Source organism: Panthera leo, chromosome D2 (genome assembly GCF_018350215.1).
Source record: "Panthera leo isolate Ple1 chromosome D2, P.leo_Ple1_pat1.1, whole genome shotgun sequence".
In the NCBI taxonomy this organism is placed as follows: domain Eukaryota; kingdom Metazoa; phylum Chordata; class Mammalia; order Carnivora; family Felidae; genus Panthera; species Panthera leo.
In genome coordinates, this window is record NC_056689.1 from 80705208 (window position 1) to 80731351 (window position 26144).

The following is a 26144-nucleotide window of genomic DNA, read 5'->3' on the forward strand; positions in this document are numbered from 1 at the left end:
GTAGGGCGGGTTGGAGGGAGTTGCGCAGGCGCAGTGAGGCTGGTATCATGGCGTCCAGGGCCAAGCGGCGTGCTTTGGGTGGTGGGGCTCCGCGGGTTCCAGGTGTTCCGGTCCCGCGAGACGAGGAAGAAGAAGAAGAAGATGAAGTGGAGGACGAGGACGAAGACGATGAAGATAGTGACGAAGAAGAGGATGAAGACGACGAGAGCGTCGACGAGGTGAGAACCACAGTCGACCCCAGCTTGGTTTAAGGCTGGGTTCAAACTTTCTGGCCGCCAAAGCCTTGTGACTGTGAGCTGCTCGGAGTAGCGACCTCCAGTACCTGAGGGTCTCTAAGCAGAAACTGGAGATGATAAACTAAGTCTTTTTGCACATGGCAGACACGGAAATTATTTTCAGAAGTCCTACTCTGCCGGGTCGCACCCCCCCCCCCCCCCCGGAGAAAACCCGCCGCAACACTTCTCAGGGGCTTTTTTTTATTTAGTTCCAGAGTTCAAGCCCCAAACCCGCAGTAGACCAACAAGGGCCTGCAGTTTTTTTCTCTGCCCACCCTGCGGTCACTCCGCCCGGCTCTTGTTCCGTTGCTCACGCACAGCGGCCTTCTTTTCCTTGAAGGCCTTCTGTCCGTTCTACCAAGACCCGTATCAGAGGCTGGTCTTCATCCTGCAGTGTTTTCCATCCTTGTTTAGATCTCCCCTAAACAGTGTTTCTGCCTCCGGGGCGCCTGACCTTGTCCCGTTCACCAAGTCCGGGTGATGGGTTCTCCTAGAACTGGGTTCCTGTGTTTCAGAATAGCTCCTGCCGTGCTGCTGGACATTATAGGTACTTAATATCTGTTGAATGAGTAGTTAGGATTGAATGATCCTTAAGATCACTGAATGCCCGATGGGTACCTAAAACTTAGTAACGCCCAAAGCAGAATTTGCATTTCATGCTCCGGCTTCTATAAATGGCCCCCATATTCGCCAATTGCTCAAACCCAGTAGTTTAATTCCTCCCTTTTGTCATCCTGCATCCAGTCTATCAGTAGATCCTGTTAGCTTTATCTTTGTCTCCAGACGCTTTTCATCATTGATTCTCCAGCATGTTAGTGCACACTTCACCGCCTGCCTGGACTCCTTCAGTAGCTTTTTTCCATTCTTGTTCCTGAACCGTCTCTCTCTACACCTGAAGCAGGAGAGATCTTTTATTTATTTTTTTTTTACAAGATTCTAGGAATGCTAAGTACCGTATTTTGAAGTTTATCTTTTTTTTTTTTTTTTTTTTTTTTTTTTTTTTTTTTAGTAATCTCTAAGGCCACGGGGCTCAAACTTACCACCCTGAGATCAAGAGTCACACGCTTTTCCAATTGAGCCAGCCAAGCACACCCAGGGAGATCTTTTTTAAATGTAGGTCTATTCCCTCTTCCTTGTTCCGAATATTCCAGTGACTTTCCATTTCATGAATGAGAAAATCAGAAAGGCAGCTTGAGTGGCCACAACAGAATAATCAAGAGTGATGGGAAATCAAGTCAGAGATAAACTTGAGTCAGAAGGGTGGATTCAGGGTTAGGGCTGAGACTGGCGTGGGTATATGATAAATCTTGAGTGAACAGAGCCTTCTCTTACGAAATAGCTCTTTGGCCCCTTGCCTTGAATGTGGTCTCACCTTTTTTCACTTAGAGCTTTAATTGGCTATTTTGCTAACTTTGGGTTGCAGAAATCAGTGCCTCCCTCTTGCATTAACATGGATAATCTGTTGCACTCTGGTGGTTAAAATCATCAATGTGGTAATCGTCATTGACATAGTAGCATAAGAAAATAGGCATTTTACATATACCACTGGAGTATAATTTGTTGCAGTGTCTTTGGAGGACAATTTGACGGTATCTATCAAAGTTTAAAATTGTATGTATTCCCTGATTCAGTAATTCTACTTGTAAGAATTTATCTTCTGATAATAATGATAATACATGCTGTTCCAGGATCTGTATACATTGTATTAACTCATTTAACGTTTATGTCAACTCTCTGAAGTTGGGAATTGTCACCATTTAAGACTGAGGACACACAGAAAGTTTAAGACTGCACGTGTAGTGCAGTCTATGTAGGGGAAAGAAGAAACAGGAAATAAATTTGGTGATGTGTTGAAAACTTACTGAAAGATTAACTTATTAATTATTTTGGAATTATTTTGGAAATTCAAAATCTGCCTTAGATCTGTTTAAAAGGAAGGAAGTGTGTTTGTGTGTGTGTGTGTGTGTGTGTGTGTGTGTGTGTGCGCGCGCACACTCGTGGGCAATAAGCCCGATTTAAAAAGCAGAGTGATTGGCTTTGAGGCAGCTGGCAGAGATAGAAAGTGGGTATGCGAACTTCAGGAATCGGGTGGGGGTCCTGAAAAGATGAGAAGAAGAGCGCTAGGCACGTTCAGTGCTCCCAGCCATGTGGTTGGGGCTCTTGTTCGTGCTTATTCGAGACCCGCAGAGGGTAGCTTCAGCAGAAAGGGGAGTTTGTGGTAAGGGTGCAAGGGCATCGTAGACCTCCAAGGGCAGGAAGTAGCTGGGCTTCTGGAACCGGCTGGGGAGCCTGGGATGTCGTGGAGAACATGAAAAGTCTTTCACGTTTGTCTTTGCTTTACTGCTCTTTGTTGCATTCAAGATATTTGGTTCTTTTTCTGTTCCTACTCCATATAGCAGAGAATAGAAAATCAACAGCTTCTGAGATTTGTCGTATTTCGTCTTAATTCTAAATCCTGTCACTTGGGAGTGAGTGGCAGGGCTCTGTTTTACAAAGATGGCCGTTTGCCCTGAAACCTGGCGGTTGGGGAGGCCGTTCCCAGGGAAAGCGGTGCTGGGCACATAATCCATCGGGTATCTGTAGCAGTGGGGCGGCCAGTAATAATAGCCTGGGACAGATGTCTGAGGCTTCTGTCCAGACGAGAAAAAAAACAACACCGGAAGGGTATTGTTTAGAGAAGTTATTCCTTTATAAGGAATACCTGACTAGTGATGAATTGTTTCGTGGTTTTGTTTGGAACACCCTCCTTCCCTCCGGGTTTTGCTGCTCACATCTGGCCGAACCTACCTCCGAGGGTCAGGATTTGACGTTTATAAACTGACCTTGATATCCAGCCCTTGGCAAATTTGAACAGCCAAGGGTATGCTTAAATATACGCACAGGCAGGGTGACTAGGCAAAGGCACGTGTGATTTTCCTCCGCAGCCTTCTCCGGCTAAGACCCAAATTCCAGAACCTGCTAAACTTGGAAGTATGGGGGAAAACACTATTTCATCAGAGCCCCCAAATAAGTGTGTCACTTAGCAGGCAAGGTATGACACAGGACTGACCTTGTGGCAGTTTTAAGTCTAAGCCTTCTCACTAAAAACCAGGCCTGATGTTGTCATTGTTTTGCAGAGGATCAAGGAGCCCAGCCACACACAGCTTCCTTTAGTCTCTTGCACTCACTCACCGGTTTCCTCCTGCCTTGGGGCCTTAGTGTGTGCAGTTCTTGGTGCCAGGATCTCTTATCCTCATGCCCAGCTCAAGCATCCCTTCTTTTTTTTCCTCTCTCTTTTTTTTAATGTTTATGTATTTTTGAGACAGAGAGAGACAGAGTGCGAGTGGGGAGGGGCAGAGAGCAAGGGAGACACAGAATCCGAAACAGGCTCCAGGCTCTGAGCTGTCCGCACAGAGCCCGACGCGGGGCTCGAACCCACGAACCGTGAGATCGTGACCTGAGCCGAAGTCGGTCGAGCGTCCCTTCTCTAAGGGAAGACTTTGTTACCTGTTTTCCAAGCTGTTACGGCACCGTGCACCTGTGTTTTATAGCACGTATAGCTGCAACCTCACATTTATTTGCATTAATGTTTTCTTCAAGTCTGTATTCCCCCCTAAACCGTACCCTCCACGAGGGCGGGACCATTCCTGCTTGCTTTGCTTACCTCTCCATGGTGAGTGCCTGGCACGGTGTTTGGTACGTGTGGCACTCGGTCAGTACCTGCCAAGGAAATGAAGCGTAGCCTCGGAGCCGTGGGCTGAACCAAACTGTAGGTCCTGCCAGGGACTTTTGAAGTGGTTGTGCTCTTCGTTCGCCCTTGCAGTCAGGTACATAATTTCTCCTTGGCGGCTGCTGTGGTGGTTTTCTGTGGGGCCGACTTGCTCTACTTTGAAACTAGATCACTCAGTTTTTTGTTTCTCAGGCTTTTGTGTCAAATGAGGAGATAGTGTGAAGGTGCTTTGTAACCTGTGCAGATGGCAGTCTTGGCACTTTTCTTGCCTCCTTAAAGCTCAGGCAGTGATAACATTTTCTTTGCGTCCTTTTTCTGGCATGTTCTGTAGATAGACATAGAGCCCAAAAGAATGGAGGGAGCAGGAGAAGAAAAATCTGCCAAGTAGAAAATAATGCCTGAATTATCTTAGGAAGTTACGTGTGATGACCTATTTTGTGTGTTATTTACAGGAAGTGAACGTTGAATTTGAAGCGTATTCCATCTCAGATAATGATTATGACGGAATTAAGAAGTTACTGCAGCAGGTATGGTCTCTGACTCTACACAGAACTTTGCTCTTCTGAGAAAATCCAGGCCATTCAAGCAACGCCAACTAGGTCAAATTCCATCCTTTATTTTAGAATTCCGTTCCTATTCTCTGGACCCTGCAGAGAAGGAAGAATGGTTTCCCTTCTTTTCCAAGGCTAACATACCCTGTTTTTTGCCTCATTAATATGTTATTAAGTATCTGTTGTCGTAAAATCTTTTCCTTTTCATGTGCTAAATACTTGAACGACTCTTCTGTTTTTCTCTAATTCACATCCAAACTTGGTGGGGTAGAAGTTTTGTTTTGTTTTGTTTTTTAAGTTTGTTTATTTTTGAGAGAGACTAAGAGACTAGAGCAGGGGAGGGGCCGAGAGGGAGGGAGGGAGGGAATCCTAGCAGGCTCCACGCTGACAGCAGAGAGCCTGATGCGAGACTAAAACTCCTGAACCTCGAGATCGTGACCTGAGCTGAAGTAGGACGCTTAACCAGCTGACCCACCCAGGCTCCCCGGGGCGGAAGAATTCTTGCGGAAGAGTCTGTCCCGAGTGCACCAGCTGGTGCTACAAAATCCATGCTTGCTTCTGCTTCTAGTCTCCCTTACCCCGTTTAAGGTGGCTCCAGTGTCCTAGTCACATTCTTTGGCCTTAGGTCCTCCTCCTCCTCTCTCTTTTCCGCTCTTTTGGCTTCTTCTCTCCCACACCTCCTGTATTACCACTGCCTCTTACATTTCAGTGCTTTTGGCTTGGATGCTCCTGGGCTTTTCCTTTCCTTCTGGGTTGTCTTTGTGGTCACATCGTGGATATTGCATTATTTGAATGTGGATATTAAAAGTTTTATTAAAATTTTTGCCTTGATTTTCATTTAAAGTAAGTATTTTTCTCCTTTTAGCTTTTCCTGAAGGCTCCTGTGAACATTGCAGAACTAACTGATCTCTTAATTCAACAAAACCACATCGGGAGTGTGATTAAGGTAAGCGGGACCGTTGTTGGTTCTTATCAAATTAGTTCTTTGGCCTGTAAGATCCTCCTGGTGTTTAGTTGGCAGGCCAGGGGCTCAAACTGGAAAGAGGTGTAACTTCAGGAAGAGAGACTGGTTAGAAGCCATTCTAGTAATTTCCAAGAGTATTGAATGCAGGTACCCAGGAGTGGCAACAGACGGTGAGAGAAGGGGGTGATTCGGAGGGTGTTTGGGAGATGAGATGTGATGGGGTTTCGTGAGTGGCGGGAAAGGAGTCGAGGGTGGCTCCCACGTGTCCAGCTCGAGTGACCGAGATTGCAAACATGGAGGAGGAGCAGGTCGGGAGGGAACGTGAGCTTGGGAGTGCACCTGTCGTGTTAGGTCTGCCTGTGACACACGCACGTGAGGTGTGAGCCTGAGACTTGGCCCCTCTTAGCAGATGGGCGCTTGCCCGGGAGGGCGCGGGCAGACCCTGCTGATGCCGCCGTTACTCCCTAGCAACCGGCAGAGCCCGCGGAGGCGCCTCCGGTGGGGGCGGCGGTGGCCTGGGAGGGAGCATTTGGGGGACGCGCAGCGGGAGGGTGAATCCCGCCTGTGCGTCCAGCCCCTGGCGGTGCCTTCGGTTACCTGTAGCTGCCTAAGTGAAGCGTCCGCAGTTTAGTGTCTTAGAATAGTAGGTCGTCTGTGTCGCCCGTTTGGACAGAGTTCAGTGAGGACAGGACACGCCTGCTCCGTGTTGCACTAGCCCGAGAGGGTCAGCGGGGGCTGGAGGGCTCCCTTTCAGGATGGCCCACTCACACGACTCGCGGGTTAGTGCCGGCTGTCCACTGGGAGCCCGGCTGGGACGGTGGGCCAGGGGCCTCCCTTCCTCTCCAGGGCGGGCCCTATGGGAGTGGAGACCTGGCCGTTGGTGGGAAACATAATCGCTACAGTGACCTTAGCCTGTTTCCATGTCCATCTCTGAAAACGAGGATGGTGCCGGTCCCTCCTTCGGACGGTGGTGAGAAAGGGGCTGTGGCGTGTGGCAAGTGCTGGAACGTCAGCCGTCACGGTCGCCGACTCTAGGTTATGGTGAAAAAGTGGCCACCTGAGTCTGAGGTACCCCTGACCACCTCACCTTTCGACATCTCCCTTTGTTTTCAAAGCCAAGGCTCTCGAAAAAGTTGGCACCCACAGCCTCTACTTCCTCTCCTCCCAAGCACCCCGGTCTGGCCTTTACCGTCAGTGCTCCACTGACGTTCTGGAACTGTCGGGTAGGATCGCCGGCATCTCCGTCACTAACCCTCACGGCACCGAGCGTAAAGGAAGTGAAGGAACAGCACGTCCAGTAGCTTCCTTTTATTAGAGCGGTGGGAAAGGAGACTCCCACCCACGTGTCCCCCAGCCGAGGGGGGTCTGTAGGCGTGCTGACGACGCTGCCTCCGTCTTTGGTCCTCTGCCTTGTTTGCGCCTGCACAATGACCTTTGGGACTGCGCGGTCTGGGCCCCGTGGAGGTTAACGTGCCCCCTGGCCGGAGTGCGTGAGGCCTTCTGGTCTTCCGTCAAGGGGCGCGCGGAAGGCCCCGCTTTAGGTGACCGCCCTGTGACCTCCCCTCTGTGCCCCGGGCGCCGGACCAGCTGTAGGGTAAGGTCCGGACTTTGTGGAGAATGGCTTCACCGCGTGAGATCGTCTGTTCACCTGATCCCTCGGACAGGAAGTTACCCAGAGCAAGACTCCGTAAGTGGTGTGGAGCGGCTTGCTTCGGTTTTCCGTCTCGTGTGCCTTTTCAGTCTGGGGGATACGTTACCGACCCTCCTCTACCTTCTGACCCTGTCCTGTGACCTTCCAACAAGCAGTCGCTTTTATCCTTGACACCGCTTACTGTCGGTGACGGGATTCAGCCCTCCCTTGGATGATTTCCCAAACAGCCCCATGGCTTCCGCGGAGGTACTTGAGGTGTCCCAGGGACAGAGGTTTGTGTCCTGAGGAGAGGACTGCCCAGAACTTTCACTGGAGCCTCTGGGACTGGGGAGTTGATTTAGACTCTTCTAGAGAAGACGGTCCGTCTGTTGGGCTGTGGAGGGAAAAGGGCGGTGGCGGCGGAGGGCCATGAACTGCACTCGTGGGTTGTGTAGAGAGGCTCCACTTGTGGTGGAGTTGCTCAGGACTTAGGTGCTGAGAATTGTTTTGAACCAGGAGGCTTCAGGGGTGAGGGGAGGCATGGGGGGGGAGCTGTGAGTGGGCCACGCAGACGGGGGGTTCTTGCTGGGGGGGGCATGTGGAGGAGACCGAATGGGATTGGGACTCCAGCCCCACGAGAGGCACCCCCCTGTGACGTTGATGGTTGACGGCCTGTCAGGGAGGAACATTGAGCGTGCTCCGGGGAATGCTGACTGCGTATGAGCCCAGTGACCATTTGGGGGTTGTTTTTTTTTTTTTTAAGTAATTTTTGTGCTCAATCTGGGGCTTGAACTCATGACCCCGAGGTCAAGAGTTGCATCCTCCTCCAACTGTGCCAGCCAGGTGCCCCCGTTTTGAGGATTTCTTAGGATTTGACACCGAAGGTTCCTTTTTCGTCCCCCGGCGTTCCGTTGGTCGGTACTGCGTGTGTTGCCACGGTAGCTGGGAGACCTTGAAAAACGGTCTCGGGTTGATCTTAAGGGACCAAGGCTGGCATGCATACTCTTTTCTTTCTTTCCCTCTCTCCTTCCTGACCAGACATGGCCGGTCCTCTCGCGGGCTGTTACTGCCCTGAGTTACCTTCTCAGTCTCCATTAGTGTATCCACGTGATTACCTGAAACATGTCTCACCTTGGCATATAGTTTTATTTCCTAGGCCTTCGAGGCCTTACCTGAGCCACCACCCCCTTCCTTGTTCCCGCAGGAAGAAACCGGTGGTCATTTACAGCCCGGGTCCGCAGGCGTGCGGGCCTTAAAGCCTGGTGGCCCCTTTGCCCGTCTCCTCCGCCCCGCTCAGCGTGGCCGGGCCCCTTTCAGTCACTGAGGTGTGACTTCCGGTGCCCACAGAGGCAGGTCCTGCTGTTCTCCACTCTCGCCCGGCGGCACCCTGCCACCGGCGGTGCGTCTGCTCCCTCGGCCTCCCCTCCGTGAACTGGTCATGCTGAAGCGGGTGGCAGAGCCCTGTAAGCCCCTTCCCACGGGACGGCTTCCAGGACAGCGGGCAGCTGTGGGTCCCTGCTGTCCTTCCGGGGGAGAGCAGCAGCCTCCTTCTCATTTTGTTCAGCACGTGGTTCCCCAAGGACTCAGTCCGTGCCGGACCCCGCGCTCGGTACTGGGGATGCGCGGAGAGTTCGCAGCTTCAACAAACAAACAAGCAGCGTGAGGCGGTCCGTGTGGAGGGCGCGCTAAGGCCGGCAGGGGAAGGGCCGTCATCGAGCCGGGAAGTGCAGGGTAGAGGCCGGCATTTCATTCTTGGTTCTCAGTTCTTAATTCATTTCCCTTCTGGCCCTTCCTCTCCCGTGCGCGTGGTAGGCGTAAGTGGCACTCGGGCCTTGTCCTCCTTCACCGGGGCTCTGGAGTGTGGCTGTAGGTGAGCCAGTGTCACTAGGGCTGGCTGCAGCCGGATTGCTTGGAAGACAGAGTGGCTTCTTTTAAGAGGCTTTAATTGTTCTGAGGTTTTTTTTTTTTTCTTTTTTTTAACGTTTATTTTGGGGGGGATGGGGAAGGGGCAGAGAGAGAGGGAGAGAGAGAGAATCCCAAGCAGGCCTCTGTGCCGTCAGCCCAGAGCCTGACGCAGGGCTTGATCTCACGAACCGTGAGACCATGCCCTGAGCTGAAGTCAAAAGTCAGACACTTAACCTACTGAGCCACTGTATCTAGCATGAAGAAACCTGGAGCAGGAAGGGATCATCCACGGTGTAAAACAGGGGAACAGAATCGAGGGAGGTGAGCCGGTAGGGCCACGGCCACACGATGCTTAGCGTGCGATGCTTCCCTACGGTGACGACAGCCGAGGAAAGTTTGTGAAAACCGAAAGAGGACTTCGTATTCTGCTTCTTCCCAAACATACAACTCTCATTTCTTTTTCAAACAGCAAACGGATGTTTCAGAAGACAGTGATGACGATGTGGACGAAGATGAGATTTTTGGATTCATAAGTCTTTTAAATTTAACGGAAAGAAAGGTTAGTTTCACTGGATGACTGTTCATTAGACCGAAATCGCTTGTATTTAACACACGATGATAGTTTTTTATATCAGATAGCGATGCTATAAGGGTATGTGCCCTTGTGAAATCTCACCGTAATCTTTTTTTAATACGAAAGTGTGTTACGAGTAATCTATGCCGTTCAGGGCCTTGAGTCCCTGTGGCGTAGAGAACCATCGGGCTCTGGTGGCCTGGTGTCTGTACCGACACGGGAGCCAATGGCGCTGCTGTCCCTGCGGCCCTTGCTTTGACTGTGAGGCTTCGTTGCTTCCTGCCATGGAGGGCTCTTCGTCACCTTCGCTTGGGTTTCCATCCATATCTTTGTTGACGGGAGTTCTGGCCAAAAAGGGAAAACCGGCTGTTTACGGAATCAGGTGCAGGTTACGCTTCACCTTCAGGTTTTAGATGGACTGGAGTTGCCACGCCAGTGTGTGCGTGTCCGTGTGACCCTCTCTCACCGCTGCTCACGGCCGGTACACAACCCGGGTGGCGATGCTTCCGCAGTCAGCACTGAGGAAGTGTGGGAAACCGAGGACGTGGCGGGAAACTGCCTTTGCCGTGAGACAGAAGTCACAGCTCTCACTGTCACGTCGCCTCGTCTTTGCTTTGCAGGGTACGCGGTGTGCTGAACAAATTAAAGAGTTGATCCTGAGCTCCTGTGAGAAGAGCTGTGGGAAGAGCTCGGTTGAACAGCTGGATGCGCTTTTCAACGACGCCTCCAAGCCCGTGGGCTTTCTCCTCAGCGAGAGGTTCATTAATGTTCCTCCTCAGATCGCGCTGCCCATGCACCAGCAGCTCCGGTAAGAGACCGGGCCACGCGCCTCCGCACGGTTTTTCCCCGGTGGGTTCGGCAGAGCGATGCCAACCGTGTGTGTGGGGCGGGGGCAGCTGGAGCGGCCAGAGGGGAGGCCGTGTCCCGCGAGCCCTTGATTGCTTGTGGCCGTAGTCCGAACGGCCTTACAAGATTGACGGGGGTACAGGAACAGCTCATGTGGCCTCTTGCCCGTTGGACTAAGGTTTCCCCCCCTTCCCAGATTTCTGTAGCATGGATGAGGTGCCAAGCGATACGCCAGTGACGAAAACTGGGTACAATTCCTAGATTCCACAGGGACGTTTTGTAACTAAGGAAGCGGTCCTGACACTGTGTGTCTGGCTTCTCAGGGTTTGTTGCTGTCGTGTTTTTTATATTACGGGGCGGGGGGGGGGGGGTTAGGTTTCCACCATTTTAACTTAAGCAGGGCTCAGGCTCGGGATTGACTGGACCTTGAGGTAGAGCGGGGCGGAAATACAGACCGGCCCCCGTGCCGCGCAGACGCCCCTGCTCCGGGGCCACGGCGCTCGCGCGCTCCCGGCGGCGCTTGGTGGGAAGGGAACTGCCGGCCACGAGGACCCCCGGCTGCCGTGCGGCGGGCTTCTGCCGCATGTCCTTTGCTGCGCTTCGCCTTTTTTCTGATCCGCTGGAGCTCGTGTTTGTTTGGTTTCACGGGAGGGTGATCTCCCTCCTGATCCTCTGTTAAGGAAAGCCAGAGGCTTTCCGTCTTTGTTCAGCCAGATGCAGAGGGACATTGTGGAGTTTCCAGAAGGAAAAAAGATTTAGGCTGCATTGCCGCTCCACAGACTACTCTAGAATTTAGGGCACCTGTGTCCTCCCGTGCCCTTTGTGCAGGTCAGGAGTGAGTTCCAGACTCTAGTGCCGGGAGCCTAGTAGTCACCTGCTCCGAGGGCTTTGGTTATGGCTCTGTGCCTTTGTGGCTTTTTGTTAACATCTGTCCTTAAAAATGCACCTTCTTACATGTCGATGTCGAGTGAATTTGAGACTCGTTATTTACCGCGTATCCACAACTCAGCATCATCTGACTCCTCAGACTACTTACTATAAAACACTGCTGTAATTAATCGAAAGTGCAGTGGACTACAGAAATAACACTCGGTGCTTTAGAAGTGTCCAGACCTAATGTCGGTTCATTAAGCCTGTGTCAGACACGACAGAACCCACCGAAGAGGCCTCACTGCTTTTCTCTGTGCTCTGGTTCGTGGATTTCATGCATTTCACCTGACTCAGCAGGCAGACCTCTGTGTTACACCTTTTAGGAAAGAACTGGCAGAGGCACACAGGACGAACAAGCCGTGTGGAGAGTGTTCCTTCTACCTTCTGATTAGCAAGACGTTTGTGGAAGCTGGAAAAAACAATCCCAGAAAGAAACGGAGCAGCCAAGAAAAAGATGAGTTAATGTTTGCAAATGCAGAGGAAGAATTTTTCTATGAGGTAAGACTGGCCCGTTTTCACCTATTCGTTTAGATGTCAGTAAGGATCTTGACAATAAGCAGGATTTGTTGCTCTCCCATTTATGTCAAAGTCCTTTGAGTATGGCCACTCTTCCTCCATACTGGCAGCAGCTGGCAGCTAACACAGGGCCTACACCTAGTAGGTTCTCAACAGGTTAAGTCGCCAGCTCCCCCCGGCCCCGTTGGTGACGAGCCTGGGGAGGAAAAAAGCTATGAACGCTCGGTGGTGGTCAGGCACTTACAATATGCTGACTAGAAGATGTTTAGTTCTAGAACCACTCCGTGAGGTAGATGTTAGTCCTGGTTTACAGATGGGGACTTGGAGTCCGAGGGAGATGGGAGCCATTATCTGAGTCACGCAGCTGGTTGATGTGGAAGCTAGGGCAGGCCCATTCTCCGCCATGATGGCTCACACGCTTCTCCCTGCCCTCAGTCCTGGACGTCCTCCCGCTTTTGGGCTTTCTGGCACTTTCTTCCTGTAAAGGTATATTGTGCTACGATGGACCACCAGACGCCAGAGAACGTGCTTTCTCACCCTGACCTCGTCTCAATGTTGAATCTGAGGGGTAACTTACTTTCCTGGATTAGAGGATATCCATCGCTATTAAAAAGACGCCCACTAAATACTAAAACACTACCAGATTCAGCACTGCCCTGGTTTTTCAGGAATAAATAGTGAAAATGTTTAGGCCTAAGCAGCACCTTAGACAGATTGTTTTAGGGAAGTACGTATGTATGGTTGGTTTAAGATGGCCTGGTTATGCAGATTTCCCTGTCGTCACATGACAGCTTTATGCCAAGGGAGCAGCCAGGACAGTGAGGAGAGACCAGTGTCTGAAGACCATGCTCATTAATTGTCAGATGTTAGGAGTCTTTCTTTCACTTTGCTGTTGCAAGATTATTTTGAGAATCAAATGAGATCATGAATACGAGCAGAATTATAAATACTGATAAATGATGGTGGCAGTACTCTCACTTAGCTGCCGTTCCCCTCATCGCGATGGGGCACCACTCTCCTCGCTCCTCCTGACTGCCCTGTCTGAGCTGTTTCTGTGTTCTGCTTCTGTTCGCCGTCATTCTTAAACATGTACCAAATACTATTCCTGGCTGCCACGTAAATGAGTTTTGCCTTTAGGTTGGCTGAATTTTTAACTTGATATATTTGCTTTAGAAGGCAATCTTGAAGTTCAACTACTCGGTGCAGGAAGAGAGCGACACCTGTCTGGGAGGCAGGTGGTCCTTTGACGACGTCCCGATGAAGCCCTTGCGAACTGTGATGTTGATTCCAGGTGACAAGATGGACGAAATCATGGGTAAACTGAAAGAGCATCTCTCTCTCTGACCCAGTTCCCATGGGCAGCAGGGGGCTGGTTTTCGTTTTTGTAAAATTACCAGAAAACAGCTCAGATTACTGAAAAACTCATCACTTTATTCAGATTAAGGTCCTCTACAAAAAAGTAGGGTTCTGTCACCTGTGTCTGTGACACATTTACAAAATAGCTTTTTTTAAAAAAAAAATCTGGTCGAATTACGAATGGTTGATGAAGAGCTTTTCCAGTAAGAAGGAAAATGTGGAGTAGTAATTTAAAGAACTCAATAAAAACTTCCATTTTTTATTTTTAAATAATGTACAAAGTGTAACTCTTTTCGAGACTCTCTTGTGTGGGGTATGATGTCCGTATTCAAGTTGAAGGTCCTCACCTTGCTCCAGTGGATCAGCCGTGCGGCCCGGCTGGGGTACTGGCTACACAGCACGCTCTAAGGGGAAGGTGCAGACGAGTCACTGCAAGGCGCACCTTTGCTCCGCGGTTTCCGGGCACTTCTCACACACGTTCTGTTCCTTCTTCATTGTTGACATGGGTGATAGGTGATCCATCACCTGGTGTAGAATATCCTTACTCTCACTGGGAGGCAGGTTACTGAAATAGTATTGTGGTGCCAGTTGCATAAATCTGTGGAAAACAAAGAGATGAGACTCCTTTCTTCTTTGGTGAGAGATACCAAACGTTACGAGTGGGTCCTTCCCACCCCCCGGAGAATCTACTTGTGGAACTGCTATTTAATTTGAACTCCTCAGTTTCAGTCTGCTTTTGGAGAGTAGATACTTCCTGTGGTATGCAGGGAACCAGTCCAGCTGCATTTCTAGAATCTCTTCTCTAGGGTTATGCCACACAGTGGAAGACGCCCACCGCCAACCACCAGGGGAAACCCGTACTCGCCCTAAGGCCCATCGTCACAACACGTCACATCAGCTGTTTGGGGAGCACTCTGGTGAGAAAGAGAGGGAGTATCTTTGCCTCTTCCTCTTATTAACTGATGCCGCTCCGCACCCAGCCACTGGCTACTTTGGGTTCCTGCCTCGACGTCACTGTGTCCGGGTCCAAGTGTACGTTCAGGTGGACCCAGCGTCTGCAGTAGCACCCGGGAGAGGATGCTACTCCTGCTTAAAACTCTCTAGTCGGTTCCTACTGCACTTAGGATAAATTCCAAACTCTCGTGTGGCCCGGAAGCCCTCCACCTCTGGGTACTTGCCCGTCTTCCACCTCCCCCCTTCACCCCTTCCTTCCCCACTCGCTCCAGTCTTGGCTCAGCCGTTCCTCCTCAGGTTTCCGCCTGCAAACACTACTTCTCTGCAGCTTTTTGTTCCTCTTAAGATACTTTATACTTTGTTTTGTACTTCTACACTGTATTCTTTAAAAAAAAATTTTTTTTTAAAGTAATCTCCACACCGAACATGGGGCTCAAACTCATGACCCCAAGATTGAGAGCTGCACACTCCACCACGGAGCCAGCCAGGCGCCCCTCTGCGCTGCATAGTTTATGCTGTGTTCTCAAAGGCAGGAACGTTTAGATAATCATCCACAGAGACCTGCCATTAGTAAGTACTCTCCATGGAAATTCAGATTGGTGCCAGCATAAACTTCTACCTGAAAATGTAATAAAAACTAAATTTGTCATTTACTCAAGTAGGAGTTCAAAAGAACCCCTTTTTTGTCCGTTAAACTTACAGTTCGGGAGAGATTTCTGAGGTAATCCTGATGTAGTTGTTCTCTGCTATGCTGAACTTGTGGAAGAGAACCCACTCGGGCATCTTCTTGGTGATGGAATAACCGGACCGGGGGTGCAGCTGGGCAACCTGCTTGTGGGTCAGCATCAGGTAGTTACCCGATCCGTCCACATCCCGAGCAATCTACAAGGCAAAGGTTTTAAGAACAAAGACTTTGTGTTAATATGGAGATTGACGGACAAAAATGTTTTCTTTTAAAGAGTCCTGACTATTTTGGGGCGCCTGGGTGACTCGGTCGGTTGAGCATCTGACTCTTGGTTTCAGCTCAGGTCATGGTCTCAGGGTTCATGAGTTCGAGTCCCATATTGGCTCTGTGCTGACAGCATGGAGCCTGCTTGGGATTCATTCTCTCTCTCTCTCTCTCTCTCTCTCTGTCTCTGTCTCTGCCTCCCCGCCTTCCTCTTCTCTCCCTCTCTGCCCCTCCTCCACTTACTTTCTCCCCTTCAAAATAAACTTAAAAAAATCTTTATGTAAAAAAATTCCAAAGTCTTTCATATAAAACAGTGAAAACTACAAATCTGCCACCCAAGTTTCCTCTTTTCAGATCTAAAAAATAAGCCAAAACTGTGTTTTGCCCAAAACTTTGAGACAGTGACGATACTAACTTTAGTATGGGCAGGGCAGTAGGTGAAAGACAGCAGTGCTACAAATGTTAAATGTTTGGGTCAAGGAGTAACCTTGCCACGTGACGGCCAATGTACTCAAACGTCAGGTGTTTTGTGCCGGATGTTCTAGCTCATCTGACACAGTAACGCTGATGTAGGGCCTTTTCCCACACAGGTGAGGAAATCCATGTTGAAGTGCCGTGTTTTTTTTTCTTTATGAAGACTAGAGTTTGAGTGGAAATACCCCAGTATTTCTCTTACTATGATGGGAAGAGCATGCTTACACCTGTAACGTGCTGTAATTTAGGGGAGCTACATTCGGCAGCCTTCATTTTGGAAAAGAAAGAAATGAGATGTTATCTTTATTTCTTTGTTGGGTATTAGTATCCCCCGTTAAATATGAACTAATTTGTGGGGCGCCTGGTGGCTCAGTCGGTGAAGGGTCTGACTTTGGCTCAGGTCATGATCTCATGGTTTGTGAGTTCAAGCCCCACGTCGGGCTCTGTGCTAACAGCTCTGTGCCTGGAGCCTGCTTCCCATTCTGCGTCTCCCTCGCTCTCTGCCCCTCCCCCGCTCACGCTCTGTCAAAAAATGAATAAACGTCAAAAATAAAATATGAAATAATTTGCAAACTGGTGAAGTGAGGGACTGTGTCTGATGTTCAGCCAAAAAGTGTTTTAATAACTTCCCCTCTGTAATGAAGAAAGACCTTTTGTCCTTTTGGACGAAGTGAACATATTCTGTCTTGGTCCTTAAGTTCCCTCGAGAAAATGTATATTTAAATATTAAATCTTTAGTAACCTAGAGGCTTCTCGGTTTTATTTTACTTTTTTTTTTTTAATGTTTATTTGTGAGACAGAGACACAGCATGAATGGGGGAGGGGCAGAGAGAGAGGGAGACACAGAATCGGAAACAGGCTCCAGGCTCTGAGCTGGCAGCACAGAGCACGACATGGGGCTCGAACTCAACAGACCGCGAGATCATGACCTGAGCCGAAGTCGGACGCTCAACCGACTAAGCCATGCAGGTGCCTCTATTTTACTTTTTTAAATAAAATTTTATTTGAGAGAGAGAGCCTACACGCATGTGTGTGGGGGAGGGGCAAAGGGAGGGAGAGAGAATCCCAAGCAGGCTGTGTGCTGTTAGTATAGACCCCAGCGCTGAACCCACGAATGGTGAGATCACGACCTCCAACTCAAGACTAGTATGCTTAACTGACTGAGCCACCCAGGTGCCCTGGTTTTCGGTTTTAAAGTTAACGTCAATCAAAGAATCATCCTAAGTGAGAGATTCCTAACAGAATCATGGGAGATTTGGTAAAGACCCACCCCGAAGACGGCCCTCCCCGTTCTCACCTGCATGAAGTAGCCGGACAGAAGAGCTTTCTTTATGTTCAGAGCGTTTTCCTCGGAGCCAAAAGCAGGTTCTGCGCAGGGAAGCTCGATTCGCTTGACAATTTCTAAGAGTTCAGCTCGGATGACGTCCGCCATCCTGAGTGCGCAGCAGTTGAGGAAGTGATCGTGACACCACTTTTCAACACAGTCTGGGAGGGAAAGAGGAGTAAAAGAAATGACTTGCCATAAGCGGTAAGAGCCCAGGCCAGGAACAAGGCATGATCTCTGTGTCCTCTGGACTCCTCCCCTAAAGAGGCGGTCACCTAAGTGACTGGGAGGGAGGCTGCGGTGGTTCCGGGACCCCAGCGAGCTCCACGAACAGCATGCTGCTGGCACTGACCAGCGAGTGGGTCCCCCTTCGTCTGCAGCTCTGAAGGGGCACAGGAGGCTGGCCCCGACTGACACCCGTCTTGTGTACACGGCAAGGACGAACGAGGCCCCAACGTTTGATCCAACTAAGGAGAAAAGCATACGGTAGAAGTCCCCTGAGCCGTGAAACTCTCTCTGCATGTTTATAAGAAAAGGATCACTACTGGGCCGAGCTGGAAATCGTGGGAAGCTCACCTTCCTGCCCTAGCTGCAAATTTGTATTGCGGTTCAGTCACCTGGTTCAGCGTGAAGTTCTTTCGTGCCACCTGCAGTCACTTAGGGTGGATCCGGCGTTCTGCCTTGCCCTGGTGGTGCCCCCGGCCTTGGCACAGTGGGCAGAAGAGCCCGGCGGTGCGCTCGGGCCCACTCAGCGCGACAAGAGCACGTACTTGGGCAGACGACGGCCACCCACCCCCCCTTGCTCTCAAAAGAGGCCACCAAACTCCCCGTATCTTTTCTGGCTCCACTGACAACTTTTCCTTGTCAGCTGTGAAAAATGAGTCCCCCGCTCTACAGATTTCTGCCATTCAAGTGGCTGTCCTGTCTTCCAGTTCACTTCCCATCCTATCGGAGCAAAGGAGGTATAAGACGCTTCATGGAAAACGAAGGTCCCCTTGCAGGAAGGGAACTCACCGGCTGCCTTCGGGGGCCCAGCCTTCACCACACCGCCCTGGCCTGTCGGCCCCTCGGGCTCCTCTTCCCGTCTTTATTAATGCCGAGCACTGGAGTCGCCCACGTACGTGTTTCCAGTTCCCTTTCCGCTGGGTCCCTCTCCTGGAAACCCACGCACTCGTCCTTTCACATCAGGACTTCTGCCTCCGCTTTCACACGCGCCCTTCTGCTCTTTGCACAACTCCCCTCCCTCCTTGACCGACCTGTGGCCTGGTTCTCTTCTCCGGCCTCCTGCGGCACACCTGTCTACTCTTCCTGTTATCTGGAGGGGGGATCTGTTCGGCTTTGTTCTCCATGTCTGTGTTCTCCCTCCGTCTAGTGAGTGTGTGAGTCAGGGAACGCACCAAGCACAGCTCTGACCCAAGGGCGCTGAGAGATGGCAGTGCCCTTCTCCCCTCCCTGCACCCTGGAGGATGGGAGCTGTGCTGTGCAAGACTCTGGGTCCCCATGTCATCGTGCCCAGGCACAGCAGCCAGTGCGTTTAGGGACTCGGGCGCCATCCGCTAGGTGACCAGCAGGGCTGGAGAAGGGTGAGTTACCAGCTCGGTTTTATCTGGGGAGGGAAGGGTGGAAATGAGTAGGTTTCTCAGAATCGTAAGCGTTCACTTACGTTCACTGGTGGAATTCAGAGCCGTGTCCTGGTAGGCCTTGTAAATGTTGATGAGGGTAAAGTGATCTCCTTCAGGATGTAAAAATGTCTTCCAACAAGTCAAGGCAGCCTCCTCAGCTCCACGCGGCAGATTAGAAAAGCAATTGGGAGCTTTAAGACACAAGAGGTCACAAGGTCAGCAACCCTGGAGCCGCTTCATGACCTTAGCACAACGCAGAGGGAGGGGCTCGCCACTGTGTGCAGAACAGCTCCTGTCCTATCCCCTGAATAAAGGTTATTCTTGCTTACTTAGAAGTCAAGGGGATGTAGGGTGAGTTCTCATGAACGTGTCTCTCCCTTTTCACGTTTGTTTCCCACAGGTCTGGTCAGCAGAGTTAACAGCCTGCTGGTATTACCATCAGAGCAGGGGCACCCGAGACGCTTCGAGGGCAGTGGCTAGAACAGGATGGGAACTTTGAGGTCTAACGCGGCACGGCCTATGGCCTGTTCTGCCAGTAGAAGAACGAACTAAAACATATAAACCAAGAAGAACGAAGGTGGTAGGAAATAAAAGAAACACCTAATTCTTTGGGGGAGAACACTCCCAGCAATGCATTTTTACTTCAGTGTCTGATTAAGAAATTCACTGGGGTTTGATTGATTTTTTCATATCAAGATAATCCTTATAACTTTCTACCTTTCAAGTCTAGCAAAATACTTCATTATCACTTCAAAAGGTGAAGTGGATTACTGCCTCCGTTAGGTACTTCATAAAATACCTCAAACGGACCTCGTTTAACTCTGTCCCCGGGACAGCCTCACAACGCGGAAGAACAGCCCTTCAGGGGTACCTGTCACCATGGCGGCGATCGTCAGCATCTCCTCTACGCAGTCGAATTCACAGGACGCTAAGATCGACTTTGAGAGTTGGGGGTCAAGAGGAAACTCCGACATGATGATCCCAAACTCCGAGAGGTTCCCGTCGTTGTCCAGCGCCGCCAGGTAGTCCAAGTCTTCCAGAGCCTGCATCAGACTTTCCGGCGCTAGCAAAGAAAAAGGCAGCAGCAGCTTACGTCATCTACAGCCAAGAGGGCGTAACGTACTGGACCTCCCTTCCCGCACCAAACCACCCTCCGGGGCAAAATATGTGACACAACCGTTTACGAGACAACGGACGTCAGGCCGTGAAGGACAGTGATTCCTGAGAGGGGGACGCTAATGAAGTGAGCCCCGTGGCTGCCCAGCTTAAGGCCTGGGGAGAGTTTCCCGCCTGCAGTGCCAGCGGGGACCCAGGTGGGGCCTGCCAGACTCCCTGAGTTATAAAGATGGTGCTGAGCGTGTGGGGAGACAAAGGCGGCCGGGGCCTGCAGGTGGGGGAACACCTGACAGGAGAGAGCCATAGACAGACAGGACTCAGAAGATCTCTGAAAGGTCCCCTCGATGCATCGGCAGAGCACGTGTAAGAAACTACGTCAGGCCGCAACAAGAACCATCCAGACGATCAGACGGACGGTGCCTGATGCTCACACGGGATCTAGGATACCGTCCACTTCTACCCACTGGGCTGGGAAACCTCACAACTCGGGGGCCCTGGGCAGGAGACACGGAAGGGACGAACTACCCCCCGGACGTGCACCGCTCCACTCCGCCAAACAAACAAAACCAGGATCTGGAAGGATCATCCTGCAGCCAGGATAAAGGTCAGGCATATTTATAGGAATACAAAATATCCAATACCCAACACAGCAAAGTGCACAATGTCTAGCGTCCGATAAAAAATTATGAGGCATGAAGAACAGGAAGATCCAGTCCCATAATAAAGAGAAAAATTAACCAAATGAAACTGACCCAGGACTCGGATGACAGAAATAGTAGACAAGGAATGTTAAGAGCTATTTGCCAGTGCACAGAAGGACAGAAGGCTGATTTTTCTCTGTATCTATGTTTCCCCTTTAAGTTTATATAACGTCAGTAATGGTGTGTTCATTATATATGCTTAATCTCCACCGAAAAAGATAATCCACCTATTCAAAACAAGGTATTCTTGCCCTTGTAGAATAAGATTATATTAATAAAAAATACACGTGTTTTTCACCTGTCTAGTAGGTGACAAAGCAATAAAAGCCGCAGAAAGAAGCAAATCACACAGTATTAAGCTGCTATCCTGTTCTGTCCCCAAAATGGAAGGATTTTTGAGCACGACTGGATAGCTTTCCTTTGTCTGAACTCCAGCATGTGCCCGCTGAGCAGGAGACAGACCATGGGGACCTGAGAGGCAACTTTAACCTACCGGATCAGGGAGTTCGAGGTAACAGACAGTAAAAATTTCCTTATTTGCTATTCAGACACTGCTAAGCTACTTGTCAGAATTTCAGGCAACTCGCGTGACTCAAAAGCCAGTCCGTCACCAACTCGGATTTGATAACGTCCCCTCTTTCCTAACAAGACACACTGAAAACACCGGGCGACACTACTGTGGGTTGGCAAACAGTTCGCTGCGGCTGCCCGTGGTTCAGCGCGTCTCCAGTCCTTTCACTGCAGAGCAGAGCAGGTGACGGGCCTGCTCTCGGCCTGTGCCACCCGGGCCGCAGGCAAAAGCAGTGGCCCCAGTGAACGTGCCCGGACCTGACACAGGTTGGAGCACAGTTTTCATTCCCAGCTGGGAGAAGAGAAGTTGAACTTCCCTGTTGGTATTGAACTCCGTCACTGAGACTGAACACGGAGCACAGCAGGGCTGCCCAGGAGGTCCCCCGCCCTCCCCGGGCCCTGACGCCTCGGTCACGCCTGGGTGCCGCACGGAGCCCTGGCGTGCTCCTCATCTGTTCTTGGGGACCCCCAGGCAAAGAGGAGACCTCGAGAAGACGGTCCCGGGAAGGAAACAGATGGGCTGTTGAAGGAACAAGTCCGAGGGTTCTGTCAGTGAGCCATGAGATGGAGGAACAGCTGACTTGCCGGAGAAGGTACGAGAAGCGGGAAGGGAAACAAGCCTCGCAGATTAAATGCAGCTGGAGGCGTGAGGAGCTCACTTACAGAAAACGGTGTAGGAACAGTTTCTATAAATCAGCGACACTGGTGCGTTGTACGTTACAGGACCTTCGGCAACTGTCCTTGTAAGTATCTGGCTTCATGACCAGGCTCTGTTCCCAAAGGGCACTGCTCGTCCCCGTTTTTATGCCCTGCGGTGGAGGCTGCACACAGGATTACCGGCAGAAATGACTTCTTAATTCTGCTCCCACCCTCACACCAGAAAAAGAGAGGGTGTTCCTGAGGCTTGATCATATTAGAAGCAACAAGTTAATGAATGTAGATTTTACAGGTGAAGGAACTAATAATGAACTGAATAGAATTTGCCGATATTGCATTCCACACTTTAAGACCTGTCCCCAGTGTGGCTCCTAAAATTGTCTTAGCTAAAGACCAGGCTTAGAAGAGGCTCTTTATGGCAGTGTCGCTTAAGTGTGATCCATGGGAAATACTGCTAACAGATGTCTCGGGCAGAACAGGGCAAGGAGCCTCTCCCGGTAAGCGGTCCCCAAAGCCAGGGCTGGTCCCTCTCCTCCCACCATACTCCTTACCCTGCTTTCTATCCGGTAAGGATATAGCATCAAAGTTCAATCGGAGTCATTAGAATTCAGAAGGATTTTCGAGACAGGGTGGCCTCCACTGGTAAACGGAAGAGACCCATTTTCAATGCCACACCCACTCCTTTCTGGCAGGAGCCGAAGTCCTCTGTACCCAGCCTTGCTGTGGCCGGGGCTTTTGGGCAACGGCAGTGCCCGCCTGGCACCGTCTGCAGCACGAGGCGGGGGCGGCCCGGCCCCTCCAAGCTGACCTAGCTGTGCGCTCAGACTTCTCACACGCCCCCTCTGCCCCTGACCGTGCCGTGGAAGGAGACCCAGACCAGACAGCCACGGGCACCTCCGTCACTGCCACCCCGGCACAAGCCTAGGGAGGGACCACGAGGGGAAGAAAGGAGCCGAGGCTGCTCTGTTGGCTGTTTGCTGATTGACTTACTCCCTTATAAGGATGACACTCAACTCATTCACTCGCTTCCTCCTAAGCCACTCATGGCTTCTCGTGCTGCTGGCACTTGCAAGGCCCTGGGGGCAGGTACACACGTGGACGGGCTCAATCATGGCCTTCAGAACTGGCGGTCTGAGGAGGGACATCGACACAGAACCCAACAATCCCTTTCCAATGTGCTGGGAATGTGGTTTTACCTAGGAGTGTGCCTCCACTCCCAGAGAAGCATGTGAGCTGTACCGTGTGACCGCCTCCTACACTGCCACCAACCTCCACACAGGGCTGACTGGTTCAGGGTGGGCCCCTTCTCAAACAGAGCCGATGACTCTATGGTGGGAGTCTTAGGAGTCTGGACCCAGAGAAACCAGGATTTCCAAGGGCTGACTCGGGACATCCTAAGGCTCAAGGCAGAACACGGCCAACTTTCTGCCATGTGGACTGAAAAGAGAGAGCAAAGGAGAAGAACCAAGAGAGAAGGATATGGTTCACGGGAGCCATGCTGGGCTCTGTGCGGAAGTGTGGAGCCTGCTTGGGGTTCTCTCCCTCCTTCCCTCCCTCTCTCTCTGTCCCTCCCTCTCTCGGCCCCTTCCCTGCTTGCATTGTTTCTCCCTCAAAATAAAAGAAACAAGTAAACGTTTTTTAAAACTGTAGCTTCTGGTCCCAAGTGGTTTTAGGACTGGGACTTGGGCATTGCGTATGCCGCAAAGTCCACAGAAGGAAGAGACTGAGCAATCAGATGGCTCTGGGTTCACACCATAGACTCTCAAGTCAGGACTTTTAGGTTAAGAGTTTGATTCTGAAAATAGGAAGGAAACGCTTCTGCTTCCCTGAGTTTCAAAGGACATGCTCATAAAGCCTGGCATTTGCCTACTTCCTACCCCCTATACACGGCACTTTTGCATAATCTTATTTAAATCTCTTTTCCCCAAGTTCATTTATTTTGAGACAGAGCGAGAGCACACAAATAGGGTGGGGGGGGAGAACCCCAAGCAGGCTCCACACCACCAGGGCGGACGCTGATGCAGGGCTCAGACCCGCGAACCGTGAGATCATGACCTCAGCCCAGATCAAGAGTCAGACACTTAACCGACTGAGCCACCCAGACGCCCCCTCATTTGAACCTCTTTGTAACCCCCTGACACAAGAGGGCAGACATGTATCCTCATGCTACAGATGAGGAAAAGGTAAGTGACCTGCCAAAGGCAGAGGCCTGAGCGGCCCAGCTCGGCGAAACGAGGATGTGAGCCCAGGCCCCTGCACCTGCAGCACGCCTCCTGGCTCCACGTCCAAGCTCTGCTGTGACCCACCGCGATTCCTCAGAGGCAGCCTGCTGCTGCCTCCCAACGCCTGTGGTCTGGTATCTGCTTTTCCCACCATGGAAACCGCGTTGTGTGCGCCCGTCCGCAGCTCAGGGCCCACGTGCCTGTCGCAGAGTGGGGGTAGGAGTCATGCAGGTGGTGACAGACATAGTATTTACCGTGTGCCTGTGCGTTTCTTTAAATTTTTTTTAACGCTTATTTTTGAGAGAGACAGAGCAGGGACAGAGCTCATGGGCAGAGAGAGAGGGAGACACAGAATCTAAAGCAGGTTCCGGGCTCTGAGCTGTCAGCACAGAGCCTGATGTGGGGCTTGAACCCACAACCTGTGAAATCATGACCTGAGCCCAAGTCGGACGCTTAACCGACCCACCCAGGTGCCCGTGTGCCCATATTTCTAAGGGCCCCACGCATGGTAACTAATTCATCTTGACAATTCTATGAACCAATTACTCTGATTACACTCCCATTCAGATGAAGAAACAGACCCTGACAAAGTGACATAATGCTGGATGTGACACAGCGAGCCAGGGGGGCGGGACCGGAGCCCTGGCAGTCTGCTCAGGAGCCTGAGCTTTCGGTGTCCCTCTGCCCTGGCTCCCCAGGGACGGCCCACTCCCATGTCTCGTCCCAGCTTAATCATGCACCCTCGAATGCCCCTTTCACCCTCGAACGCCCTGGCCTGGCTAACAAGTCACTTGCTCACAGGACCTATGAAGAGCCTAATGCGGATCAAGAGCTGAAAATGCTTCCTTCCATTCTGCGCCTTATACAATCTCTCCCGTTCTCAGCTTCGCTTTCTGAAAAATTACTTTGTTGCTTCCAGCATCTTCCAAGATCCTCATTCAGCCGCCCCTGGGTTGTTCTACTTTATCTGTGCCTCTTTTTCCCATTTCCACCCGGCCACCTGAATACTGCAATAAACTCCGCATGGCCTCAGACACTCATTCAGAAACCCACGCTGGGCCTTCCTGCCGGAATGGCCAGACCACCTGCTCACCTCTGGGGCTGTCTGGGGGCGGCGGGCAGCGGACGGAAGCGTCTTTGGCGAGGCTGTGAGTGCCACTGTGAGCATGGAGTCTGCAGCCCACACTCCCTCTGTTCTCCTCTCAGTACAGACTGTAATGTGTAAAGACCCTTCTGTGAACCCCGAAGCAAAATATCATGTGTCCAGGGCCATAGAGACCTGCACACGTGCTTCTCCAGTGGGCGCACGAACGGCTCTACCGTGGCGGCCAGAGTTCCAGAAGATCCTGATTTCTTGACGCCTGACTCCTCACCGCAGATCAACCCACTGCAGCATCTTCAATCCCTCTTTCTGCCCACACCGATGCTGGCCTCTGCAGCCCCGACTTTATTCCGTCCCTGCGTTCTCTCCCGTTTTCTTGAGCTCTCATCCTGCACATGATGTCTGGCAAGTCTGTGTGTAGGGGTTCATCTCTCCTAGATCATTCTGAAGCCAGTGGCCTGGCCACCCCCAAAATGGGTTCTGCCTCCTGATACACAGATGACCTCTGATGTAGCCCAGCGCACCGCAGCTAGTTTGTCTCCAGTTGCTGTGCGGGTGCCATCGCCTTCCCGGAGGAGGAGACGTGGTCCGTCGGTCCGACGCCTCCCGGTGCAGACTGCCAGTGATGGCGTCGCTCATGATGGAGGCCAACAGTCAGCACTAGGCAGGAAAAACAACTGGTTCTTTTTTTTCTTTTTTAAGAGATCAGTATCAAGGGAGTTCAGTGAATAGCCTGTAGCCTAGTTATGCCAGATTCATTTTCACATGGCTCATGAACCCTGAAAAGGGTAACACGTTTGCTGCATTTGCGTATTTCAATTAGCAGCTGAATTAATGCAGCAGCTGCAAGCGTCATCTTTATTTCCTTCTAAAACGATGAGTCAGACTTAGTCCACAGTTCTCTTTTCCTCGAACACAGCAGAACACGGGTGTGTGCACGCTGTCAGGAGACAAAAAGGAGCTGCCCCCCTAACCCTCTGTGCCCAGTTCTCAGCTCCAGGCAGCGCGGCGGGAGGAAGCGGGGTCTGCTGTGGTTTGCCGTCTGCTCTTTGGAATCTTTGACGTTACAAAGCCTGCTTTTCTTCTGCCTTCCTGGCAAGGCCACCAGACACCTACCGTCTGGAACGGGAAGACACCCGGGGACCCGACACGTGGTGACTCTGGGGCCGGAGCGATGAGCGGCACAACTGGAAGAGT

The 26144-nt window shown here is 51.2% G+C and overlaps 2 protein-coding genes across 6 annotated transcripts in view; one reads left to right on the forward strand and one right to left on the reverse strand.

Annotated features, from left to right (window-relative positions):
* The first annotated feature begins 20 nt into the window (after window positions 1-20).
* On the forward strand, window positions 21-13526 carry LOC122202812 (BRCA2 and CDKN1A interacting protein). Of its 2 annotated transcripts, none has more exons than XM_042909360.1 (7): window positions 21-218; window positions 4437-4511; window positions 5401-5481; window positions 9504-9593; window positions 10229-10416; window positions 11708-11882; window positions 13074-13526. In XM_042909360.1, the coding sequence occupies exons 1-7, from the start codon at window positions 48-50 to the stop codon at window positions 13242-13244; spliced, it is 951 nt and encodes a 316-aa protein (XP_042765294.1). In that variant the 5' UTR covers window positions 21-47; the 3' UTR covers window positions 13245-13526. The 2 variants fall into 2 exon arrangements, with proteins under 2 accessions (XP_042765294.1, XP_042765295.1); XM_042909361.1 differs by having other exon boundaries at window positions 13077-13526.
* Window positions 13486-26144, reverse strand: part of DHX32 (DEAH-box helicase 32 (putative)) — a 52863-nt gene continuing 40204 nt past the window's right edge. For all 4 annotated transcript variants that reach the window (XM_042909356.1, XM_042909353.1, XM_042909355.1 and 1 more), the window contains 5 exons: window positions 19451-19642; window positions 18621-18770; window positions 16931-17118; window positions 14911-15092; window positions 13486-13854 (listed from right to left, as the gene is read on the reverse strand). In XM_042909356.1, coding sequence (XP_042765290.1) covers window positions 13683-13854; window positions 14911-15092; window positions 16931-17118; window positions 18621-18770; window positions 19451-19642 — 884 coding nt within the window. In that variant the 3' untranslated portion in view covers window positions 13486-13682. The remainder of the gene's footprint in view (window positions 13855-14910; window positions 15093-16930; window positions 17119-18620; window positions 18771-19450; window positions 19643-26144) is intronic.

Coding starts and splice junctions, on each gene's coding strand:
- LOC122202812 (XM_042909360.1), top strand. CDS start 48: ATGGCGTCCAGGGCCAAGCGGCGTGCTTTGGGTGGTGGGGCTCCGCGG. Junction 4,512..5,400: donor TTAAGAAGTTACTGCAGCAG/GTATGGTCTCTG, acceptor TTCTCCTTTTAG/CTTTTCCTGAAGGCTCCTGT. Junction 9,594..10,228: donor TAAATTTAACGGAAAGAAAG/GTTAGTTTCACT, acceptor TTTGCTTTGCAG/GGTACGCGGTGTGCTGAACA.